We start from the raw sequence: 10772 nt of genomic DNA on the forward strand, positions 1-10772 counted from the left end.
ATGGCGGATACAGGCCCGCCAAAAGGCGAACTCAAACTCATGACCCCGTTCAAAATCGCCGACGATCCCCCGACCCCTCAACCCATCCCCGACCTCGTCCACCCCGAAAAGACCCCCGCGGAACGCGCAGCCGCCCGCTTCTCCCTGGCCGGCAAAAAAGCAATCGGTGCGTGTCCCCACCCTCCGCCCACACCCGCAAGACTCAGTCGTCGTCCCCCCCAGTGACCGGCGGGGCCCAGGGTCTCGGCCTCGTCTGCGCGCGAGCGCTCCTCGAGCACGGCGTCGAGCAGCTGGCGGTCTTCGACGTCGACGCGGGGATGGGCGGCCGGGCGGTGGAACACTTGGCCCGCGTCGGCGGCGAAGGAGCGGGGCCGGGGGTTCGGTTCGAGAAGGTCGACGTCACGGATGAAGGCGCCGTCGATGCGGCCGTCGCGCGCGTGGCGGACGTCTTCGGCGGCGTCGACGTCCTGCTCTGCTTCGCCGGGATCTCGGAGTCGAAACTCGCGGTCGAGTACGACATCGGCTCCTGGCGTCGCATCTTCGACGTCAATGTCCACGGCTCCTTTCTCGTCGCCAGGGCCGTCGCTAGGTCCTCTTTTTTCCTCCCCCCCCATCTCTCTTTCTTCGGCCATTCATTTGTTCTGCTGACGTGAGGGACAGAGACGTCATCGCCCGCAACCTCCCCTCCGCCTCCATCGTCTTCACCGCCTCCATGTCCGGCTACGTCGTCAACCAGCCCCAACCCCACTCCGCCTACGCCGTCTCCAAAGCCGGCGTCCACCACCTGGCCCGGTCCATGGCCGGCGAGTGGGTCGGCCACGGCATCCGGGTCAACAGCATCAGTCCCGGCATCATGAACACGAGGCTGAGCGGGGGGCCGGGTCAGGCGGGGCTGAGGCAGTCGTGGCTGGAGAGGAGCCCGATGGGGATCGGGGACCCGGAGGACTTGACCGGCGCGGTGGTTTTGCTTTGTGGTGAGGCGGGGAGGTTCATCACGGGGACGGATATTAAGATTGATGGTGAGTTTCGGGGCTTGCCTTGGATGGAGATGTGGAGACTGATGGTTGCGTGTAGGGGGTTATACAATCTTTTGACTTGGAGGATCAAGAGAACGGAGCCATGTCCCCGTGAGTTGGGCTCTCGTTGTCTGGGTAAGACCACCAAACGCCCCTGGTCTTCGCAAACCCATATCTTTCGAGAATGAGATTTTAATAAAAACTTACTTGGCGTAAAATTGTCAATCTGCTTTTGAACAAACAGTAAGTGCGACGCTGAAAGATTCATCGTAATTTGGTTTGTTGTTGAGTTGTGGTGACTTTTCAGGAGGCGGTTTTTGGTAGCGCAACCTTTTACCCCTGAAACCAGAACCCTGCCGGCACCACCATGGTATGGGATAATGAGGCGGGCAGGCTTATCACTGGGACGGAAGTCAAGATCGATGTTGGAGCATGGGGACCGACACTTAGTATTAGGTGGCCACACAATCTTTTTGAGCGAGGTAAATATCGATAGAAGAGGGTTTTGGTACTCGTACATGAAACTCGCAGACTCCAATGACGGCAATGCACGAATCAAAAGACGTCCTCCAGGAAATCCGTCCCAGCGCCACCAACGCCGTTCGCCAAATGCTGCTTTTCATCATCTCGCGTCTTCCTGTATATCACATAGTGTCCGACTGCAAACACGATCTTGGCCACGACCTCCGCCAACGAGACTTCCCAAGATTTTGACTGCGGGATCGTCAGCCACGCTTCTTTTCTTTTCGGCGGCGACGGCGACATACCTGAACACTGCACAGACTCGAGAAATGCACCACCCCGTTGAACTCGGACTGCAGCGCGGTAGCTTCCGTCGAACAGGACCAGCCCCAGAGGTCGTTGCTCACTCCGTGCGTGCTCTTCTCGTACCGGTAGAGCGCCGAGATGACAAGCCACGCTCCGATGTGTATCACGTATTTCACCACTGTAAGCTTCCAGCTCCGCCTCGCTTTGTCGAATGCACAGCAGTACGAGAGAAGCGTTATGGATGACAGAAGCAGAGTCAATCCAGCACCGGCGAGCAGCATGAAGGTTGGCCACAGCTTCGGCTGCTTGGGCCATGCGGTTCTGCCACCGCGGAATTCGCCCTTGGTGGATTGGTATTTGATGACCGTGAAGAGCATGATTGCGAACATGACGGTGGAGAAGAGAATGGTGATGACTTTGGTGACGATTTTTCCGATGCGCAGATAGCGTTTCAGCGTCTGGAACCTGCGCTGTCGAAGACGACTGTTGGGTGTCTGGATCTTGAGCGGTTGAGGGACTGCGACATGAGAGGAGTGCACGAGTGGTTTCGTGGGAGGATCTGTTGGGTGTGGAGGTCTTGCGTTCCAGCTGTCAATCGATAGCTGCGGAGGCGGGCTGCTGTGCATATTGTTCATAGGATGCTGAGGAGGGCTGTTGTAGCTGTTGCTGTTCGAATGCAACGTGTACAAGTCCGGCCTCGATGGCTCAGTCGGCCGCATGTGGTCGTCGTTACAGTTGTAACTGTTGCCGTTCGAATGCACAGTGTGGAGGTCTGGTCTTGAAGGTTCACTGGGGTGCACGGGGTGGTTGTTGTAGTCGTGGCCGGAGTATAGGTCTGATCCCGCAGTTGGGTCCGAATTTGGGAAGGAATCGAGCTGGTAATAAGAGGCGGCGGCCATTTTGGAGGACTGCTCTTGGAGAGAGATTCGCGATTTCTTTTCTTGAAGTTGGCAGTAGTGCTCCACGAACTGGTTCTTGTTCAAGTGATTACCTCGCATTGGCTGGCAGTGTGGGTTGAGAGCGCCGTAAGCTGACCTGTATCACTACTGCTACTCGGCGTCGCGGCATTCAAGAGTGGCACCAAAACACAACGGCTTCACGTATGTTGCGACTTGTATACAGAAAAATGAATAGAACGGATCATGATGTAGAAACTTCTGTTCTGAACATAAATACACACGCGATGCACAGCCAGACTCCAACGGACCGGCTCTCGATTGTAACACCAAGGCTTTCAATGAGCTCCGTCGTAACTAAAGCAAACCGTATTTAGCATCAAATCATCAAAGTCATTTTGTTAGTACTATTACATATAAGACTGAGGCTTCGCGCTGCCAGTTGCCCTAGATTAGTGCTGACCTCAAGGCCAGAAGCGACAATCAAGCGAACTCTGACAAAGCAGGAAACTCTCGAAGCTGACAAAGACTTTTTGGGGTAAGAGCACATCTAGAGCAGTCGCGACGAAGTAAGAACATGACCGAAACGTGGCAGAGGTCAGCCTCTTGAAGTCTGTTCCTCTGGATGCGTACAGCTGCCAGGTCTGGAGCCATCGGCCTTGCCCGTGAGCCGGTTTAACAGAATTCAATCTCTCCCAGACTCCCACTCAGCCCGCTACTTGGAGAGAAGCGACTTCTGGTCATCACATACAGTAGGAGATAGCATGTCTTGGGCTAAAGTGAAAAGCCTATCTTATGGCATTATTATTGTGTGAAGACTTGCTCTGCAAATTGCGACAAACTTTGGAATACGAAGAATACCACGCTAGTTTGTAGCGCGGTACTTTTCGCTTATCTCGCTCGTCTTTTTCATTCCCTTGGCGGCTGCTCCTTCATCCATTCACCCACCAATGATCAAACACCCGGGCTTCTCTTCACTTGTTGTATCTCAATCTCATCACCTTGGCAGATGTCTGTTCAATTCATTGGAATGGCGCGTACAAGATTTATATTTTCCCCCCTTCGGCCTCGATCCGCCTACTCTCTAAATCCGGCCCCCCCACCATTTCGCACTTGGTACAGCACGGGGGTCCGCTACTTCATTGTCTACCAAATGTCATTTATCTAGCCTGGATTAACCCTAAATGCGATATTCACTCAAGAACCTGATCGATCGGCTGTATGCGCATCTCGAACGGTTCCCTCATCCCGAACAAGTCTTCACCATGACTGAACAGGAAGTGGTAGCCTGCATTGGACGAACTGGCAACTGCTGCTGAGTCGTACCGAACAGTGGCGACCATGTCTACGCCGTATCCTATTCTCAGTAATAGCTACGAGCAAAACCGAACCTATCCAGGAAATCGCCGATTCCCAGAGACTCCTAGCTCATTGCCGTTCAGGCCCTCAGCCTGGTACACCCGCGAAGCTGTTGAAAAAGGCCGCCGGGCATGCAAAGCTAACCGCAACGCTTTTCTAGAGACGCGGTGACTGCGTTTTTAGATGGTGATGCACGCAACCCGTCCGTTCGAGCTCCCATATTGTCAAAGGATACGAAAGTACGTTCATTCTGTACTAGTACACGAATCCTTGGCTCCGGGCTTCAGAGAGTCTACCCATCATGCTCAACAGGTCAGAGAGACCATGCCCCTATTTAATGTTTGAGAGGTCAAGACTGTTGCCTTAGGGTCTCAGCCTTATGTTAGCCTTCTGACCCCCGAATGGCACATCTATGGGATCATCATCTACACAGTGACATTGGAGCAGTAATTTCTTCACCTTAACAGTATATATTTTCTAGGCTACAGCCTACGTGCATTTGAAAGCGCCTGTGAAATTGCATTGATTGAAATAAACCGGTGCCACAATTCTGACTGAAATAGCTATCACCCGGAAATGAAAGGGACCCTCCTGAAAACACGACGCTCATCAGATCTCATTTCTCGCCCGATCACCTGCACCACCTTTCGCTCAGTACACAACAGCACCTCGCTGAGTGATACCTTGTCTGTTCAAGATGCAACCTTGATGAAGTCCAGCGACTGGGACATGGCTGACATGTGTTCCGGCTCGGCCTCGGCCTCAGCGTCCGCCTCACGAGGCTTGACGTAGTCTAGCGATTGGGACATGGCTGACATGTGTTCCGGCTCGGCCTCGGCCTCAGCGTTTGCCTCACGAGGCTTGACGTAGTCCAGCGACTCGGACATCATCTGTATACTTCCTGGCTCGAGGTCGGCCTCAGCGGCGGCCTCACGAGGCTTGACGTAGTCCAGCGACTCGGACATCATCTGTATACTTCCTGGCTCGAGGTCGGCCTCAGCGGCGGCTTCACGAGGCTTGACGTAGTCCAGCGACTCGGACATCATCTGTATAGTTTCTGGCTTGGGCTCGGCCTTAGCGTCGGCTTCACGAGGCTTGACGTAATCCAACGACTGGGGCTTCATCATTAAAGCTCCGAGCTCAGACCCAGCCTTAGCGTCTGCTTCACGAAGCTTGAAAACCATTCAGCAACGGTTTGGTAAAGCTCCGCACGATAACTCACCCTGATAGCCGCAGGCAGTCCACTAGAGATCGCAGAGAGGCAGAGGACAACGGTTGCCAGGCGGAGAAGCATCGTGACAGATGGGATGATGATCCGCGAGACGTGGGCTGTAGGCTATGAGAAATTCGTTTCGACGCGGGATGAAATATGGTCAGAGAAGACGCTTTGAGCCCGAGGCATGCCTGGCATATATACGATGCTGCCAGTTTGTTTATGGCTACTCTCTTGTGGAAAGCGGGGTTGTACCAGACGTACATCTTGATAAGAGTGCCATCGAAAAGGTCCACAGCCTGACGTGGTATTGCATGATGCACGATTGATCCAATAACGCCCACTAAGAGAACACCTCATTAGACAACTGTCTTATCATTACCTCTGGTGTCGCTCACCATGCTCATGTCTTCCGTGAAGATCCTGGGTGCACTTGATTCAGAAGGTGCTCGGCAATGGTCGAAGCTCATTGGACTGCTTCACTTGCACTACGAGTTAGACTGGGGTAGAGGCATGCCTGGTCGCAGAGGATGAGCGAAGGCAAGAGGTGCGGGGAGGTGTGATCGGCGAGTATATCAGAACCCGCCATCCTGAAACAACAAGGCTCGAGCCGCTCGAAGCCCGCCCGAAATCCTTAGACCTATCAACGGCCAACAATACTAATGCGAGGAGTATACCATCGACTGAGGTGGTGTACTCATCTCCGCTAGTAGTGTGACGCACATGAACGAGCTCAATGAGTGGCATGATTAGAAAGTACTCAGGCCGGAGGTGCCGGTTTGCATAGGATCAAAAGTACATGATTACGTGAATTGTGCAGACATAGGTTCTTATCTCTCTATCAGCGTCAATAGAGTCTACGATCGGCTGAGGAGACAATGATGTCTGCTGTGTCTTAGTGTGGGGTAAGTAGCTCAATCACTCGAAGGTTCAAACAGAGGTTACTTGAAGCTTCTAACCTTCAAGAGAGACGTCCGCCGGCGGATCATCTGATGTTCTCACTTAGCGCCTATGAGTCGAGAGCAAGTGAGGAGATGCCATTGAACTGGTCTTAAGACGGTTCGTGAGGTGGTGTTGAATCTTAACCTCGCCCTTGTCTCTTGTCTCCGATTGCAATTCGCAGTCGCACATCCAGACAGGCAGGAAAGCAAGAACCTTTCAGCAGCCATTCAGGCTCACGGTCGGCAGCCATCTGGAAGGAGGAGTTCTTGTTCTCTTGGAAGCGTGCAGTTGATGCCCTTCTTTCCCGAGATACGTCATCCCGCAGATGGAGGGTCTCTCTTGCATAACGCCGATCGTTCTCGTGCATGGCAGATCACTGCATAGCTTCTTATCTGTACTACAGTTCGTCTATTATTCCTAAATACGGAAGTTCGCAGTCTCGTTTCTAATGCTAACGCTATGCCAGCTCATGCTCCCCATTATTTGCACGCTGCCATATCTCAACGGTCCCCTTTATATTTTTGTCCTTTTGTAACGACGAGATGCAAAAGTTATACTGCACTGCACTTCGCGTCTCGAGTCCTTCCTGTTCTTACTAAATCACTTTTTGCTCACATCCGGCGACGATGGAGAAATACTTGCCTCTGATCAATGAAGATGAAGAAGGCTTTGAGAGGAGCCAGCTAGCTTGGAAGCGAAAAAGTCGACGCTGCTATCAGATCCGCCTTTCCACAGCCATACTCAGCCTGATCCTCGTCATTTCATTAAGCTGCAACTTGTTCTTCATATTACCCTTACAGAACTCTGCAAATCCTGAAACATCCAGCATCTCACCGCAAGGCACGCGCTGGGGTAAGCTTCCATGCCTCGTTGCTCATTTTGTAGTGTACTAACAAGCTACTAGCTGGACTGGTCCGCAACGTATCTGTTCCCATTTACTCTAGCACCGAGTATGGCCCAGCCGTGGGGACCCAGGAAGAGCGAGACGCGCTGTGGGGAGCACTGGACATAAGTCCCGGAACGATCGCTCTTTCGGACGAGTTTGCCGCGCAGAACGGCCTGCCACGTTCCCAACGGTTCCCTTGGGACCAATCCAAAGGAATTTACATCATCGGTGCATTCCATCAAATGCATTGCCTTGTACGTCTATATTCCCGCCCAGACTGTGGTGAGGAATACTTTAATCAAAAAACAGATCAAGATCCAAAAGTTCACGTCAGCGGCCCATCGGGGCGCGCCACTGGAAGATGACAACCTCTACCACCACGTGGAGCACTGTCTCGACGGCCTCCTGCAAGACGTCTACTGCCACGCCGACGACACGCCCTGGTTCGAACTGCCGCCCAAGCCGTTCCGCCAGGGTTACGACCCCTTCCAGACCCGGCAGTGCAGGAACTGGGACCGGCTCGTGGACTGGGCCGCCGGGTACGACGCTTGCTATCGGGATGACAACGTTACGGACGTGAACGGGAGGGAGGTCGAGAGTGAGTATGAGCACTATACGTTTTGCCCGGAGGGTTCGGAGTATGTGCCCGAGATGGAACGGTATTACAGGGAGCACGAATTGCACAGGACCGGGTTTGTATTCGGCGCGGAGCGGGACTCGGAGGAGTGATCTGGTGTCGTGCAGCTGATGAATTATATCGATTGTATGTAGCTCTGGCCAGATGAGCATTAGAATTCGACAACGGACTTGCCTGTTACGAAGAATTTTCCTCGTTGCAGGTGCACACGGTAGAATAGAATCCCCGCGATTTGATCCGGCACGCTTTGAGGCACGAGCTATACCCCATATATCGGCGGCCAAGGGCGCGTGCGTACGAGTACCGGATGTTCTGCGCTGTTCTTGATGCACATCGTGAGACTTTTTCTCCCTTCATCTGTGCAGAACTCCTCATCATCATCGACGCCTCAACCGTGCTGCAGAACTCATCTTCTTTCCTCGTGACGTTGACCCTCAAGGGCGTGCTCCAACGGCAACGACACGAGCTGATGTAACTAAATGGAAACGGATCCTCGGAGCCCCTCAAGCAAGCAAGGGGGGGGGTGAGCATTGACGCTAGTCTAGGTCGTAGTGCTGACTATGTAGGTACCTCATTCACCTTAAGCACGTTGCTAACGACATACAGCTACCCAGGTACCTTACCTCGCCCTGGTCGCCTTGGCGTCGGTCTAGCTACCTTAGCTGATGTTTGATGCTGTGCGCCTGGTACGATGGTTGTAATACACTTCACTTCACTTCACTACACTTCACTTCGGAAACAAAAAAGAAAAGCAAAAGACGGCCATGTGCATGTGCATAGGCAGATTCTCTCCCCTGGCGCGGAGACAAGCCAAACTACCTTACCTACTTACACAAACTCCATGAAAACCTCTCCCCCCCCAACCCATGTCCGCTCTACGACCTCCCGCCCCCATTCCCGGACATGTGGCCCCCCGCCTGCAAACTCGGCGACATTTGCATTTGCATTTGCGGCCCGGGACGCGGCGACGCGGTCGGCCTCGGTCCCATACCCACGTTCTGACCCTGTGCCTGTGCCTGTCCCTGGGGCATGGTTTGAGCGGGAGACATTGACGTCCTTGGACCGTAGGCCTGCTGCTGCGGGTATTGCTGCTGCGGTGGCCTGTTCGAGGGAGCCTGGGGCTGGTTCGGGGGTTGCCCGGGTCGCGGCATGGGTTGCTGCGGGGGCGGGTTTGGCGTCTCGTTGGCGTAGGGCATGTTGGGTGAGGCGGTGAAGGGGCCGGGCTGCATGTTCGGCGGTGGGTTCTGGGCCATTGGCATCGGAGGCGGTTGTGGGCTTTGCTGGGGTGGGACGCTTGGGTCGTTGAGCGGTGCCGGTGGTTCAGTTTGAGGGAATGCTCCGGGAGGCATTGGCTGCGGTGGTTGATTGTTCTGCATGCTCTGTGCTGGTGGTAGTGGTTGGTCCATTGAGAGGGTTTGCAGCTGCGGCATCTGCTGTTGTGGAAATACCTGTTGCTGCGGAGTAGGCGTCTGCTCCTGCGGCATGGATGACGGACCAAGGTATCTGTTCCCGCCGTTCAGCTCCTGGAACCCCGACCGCGCCTGCCCCGGTTGCGAGTCCCATCCTTCCGCGTCCCGATCCGCGGATGCGTTTCCGTACTTGGAGGCGTTCGCGGCGTCCGCGAGGATCTGGCCGTCTTGGATGTCGAGCACGGTGTCCGCCCACATCTCGTATTCCGCGCGCCAGTGAGCGAACACGGCTTCGTGGCCGGCTTCGGAGTAGCCTTCGAACTCCCACGAGTGCTCGTGTCGCAGCCCCCATATCCGGCGCGAGCTCGATTCGAGCTCGTAGGCTGCGGATGCCGTTTCCTGGGTGTTGCGCTCTGGAAAGATGTCAGTGAACGATAGTTGGTGTGGGGATGGGAGGCTCTTACGAGATTTCGCGAGGAAGAATGCTTTCTTGGTGATCTCAAAGTCCAGCGCCATACGGTGATACAACCTTGGGGCGGATTGTGGGGAATTTCTACGTCTTGCGCCCGGCTGTGGGGGCCCTTGTCCCATCATCGCCGTGGATGGACTGCCGTTCTGGTTGGATGAATACTGACCCTGTGGACCCTGCTGGGACATGGATTCTTGCGCCAATGATAGATTCGACATGGATTGCGAGCCTGGAAGCTGGCTTTGAGCCCCAGAGTATCCGCTCAGTCCCTGGTCTGCCTGGCTCATGTTCGAGGCGATGTATGGAGTGTTCATCGGCATTTGTGAGCTTTGGACCGGCTGTGCGTAACCAGGCCGTGGAGAGGAGGACTGAGAATTGGATTGGCTGGGTCGATTCGGCAAAGGCGGACGCATGAAGGCGTCTTGGGACTGATTCTGTGGGTTTTGACTGAGGATTTGGTTCTGTTGGAGTCGATTGGGGTCCTGTACGTTCGGCTGCTGGCCGTTCAATGCACCGTTCTGCAGTCTGCCATTGCTTCCTTGCTGATGCGAGATGTGCTCCGGAGGTATGTTGTCTGCGATGTATGTCATGACTGAGCTTTTGGGGTCCAGCATGAATTTCCGAAAGCCGCGGGTGTTCTGGTCTGCCATAATGGAGGTGCTGGATTTGCTATGTGGAAAAGGGAGTATCGGAGAGTAAGAGGTGGGAGAGCTGCTCGGTCGCAAAGTTTCTGGGGACCGAGGGCTTGAAGAAAAAGAAGAGCTCAAAACACCATGTATAGGAATAGGAGCTACTGAGCCGAGTGTAAGGTTTCCTTACTGCTGACTGTGCCTGGTCGCTACCTTAGGTAAGGTAAGTAAGCTGGAGATTTAGGGCTTACCGAAATTAAGCGAGAGCTTCATCATCCACAAGCGTGCACCCGGAGCGCGCCACTCATCTTGCACTTGCGACTCGTGTCAGCCGAGGCTGAATGCGTATCTGTTGGTTCCGCTATGTTGTAACTACGAGAATGGAATCATTCCGTGAGTTGTCGGCCTAGGCACAGCGGCCTCTCCGGAGCTGTCTTCTCTCCCCAATCAGCAATCGTGCAGGCAGTGGACTTGGTAACCTGGAATGCGAATCAAGGAGAGATCGATAGTGCTTTCTCAGGACATTGAATTGTTACAGGTACCAGAAC

At 54.3% G+C, this 10772-nt stretch overlaps 5 protein-coding genes across 5 annotated transcripts; 2 read left to right on the forward strand and 3 right to left on the reverse strand.

Moving 5' to 3' along the window:
- Nucleotides 1-1094, forward strand: HO133_011098 (uncharacterized protein; the record flags this gene model as incomplete). The annotated part of the gene is made up of 4 exons (XM_037301947.1): nt 1-166; nt 223-589; nt 661-1019; nt 1075-1094. The coding sequence occupies 4 exons, from the start codon at nt 1-3 to the stop codon at nt 1092-1094; spliced, it is 912 nt and encodes a 303-aa protein (XP_037153581.1).
- Nucleotides 1095-1571: 477 nt separating this feature from the next.
- Nucleotides 1572-2683, reverse strand: HO133_011099 (uncharacterized protein; the record flags this gene model as incomplete). Its single annotated transcript, XM_037301948.1, has 2 exons — nt 1572-1730; nt 1784-2683. The coding sequence occupies 2 exons, from the start codon at nt 2681-2683 to the stop codon at nt 1572-1574; spliced, it is 1059 nt and encodes a 352-aa protein (XP_037153582.1).
- Nucleotides 2684-4731: 2048 nt separating this feature from the next.
- Nucleotides 4732-5333, reverse strand: HO133_011100 (uncharacterized protein; the record flags this gene model as incomplete). The annotated part of the gene is made up of 2 exons (XM_037301949.1): nt 4732-5211; nt 5262-5333. 2 exons carry the CDS (start codon nt 5331-5333, stop codon nt 4732-4734), a joined length of 552 nt encoding a protein of 183 aa, XP_037153583.1.
- Nucleotides 5334-6820: 1487 nt separating this feature from the next.
- HO133_011101 (uncharacterized protein) lies at nt 6821-7809 on the forward strand (the record flags this gene model as incomplete). Its single annotated transcript, XM_037301950.1, has 3 exons — nt 6821-7046; nt 7099-7334; nt 7390-7809. The coding sequence occupies 3 exons, from the start codon at nt 6821-6823 to the stop codon at nt 7807-7809; spliced, it is 882 nt and encodes a 293-aa protein (XP_037153584.1).
- A 783-nt stretch (nt 7810-8592) lies between these two features.
- On the reverse strand, nt 8593-10245 carry HO133_011102 (uncharacterized protein; the record flags this gene model as incomplete). The annotated part of the gene is made up of 1 exon (XM_037301951.1): nt 8593-10245. The coding sequence occupies one exon, from the start codon at nt 10243-10245 to the stop codon at nt 8593-8595; it is 1653 nt and encodes a 550-aa protein (XP_037153585.1).
- Nucleotides 10246-10772: the final 527 nt, after the last annotated feature.

Source organism: Letharia lupina, assembly GCF_014066315.1.
Source record: "Letharia lupina isolate WasteWater1 chromosome Unknown contig_9, whole genome shotgun sequence".
NCBI classification, from domain to species: Eukaryota; Fungi; Ascomycota; class Lecanoromycetes; order Lecanorales; family Parmeliaceae; genus Letharia; species Letharia lupina.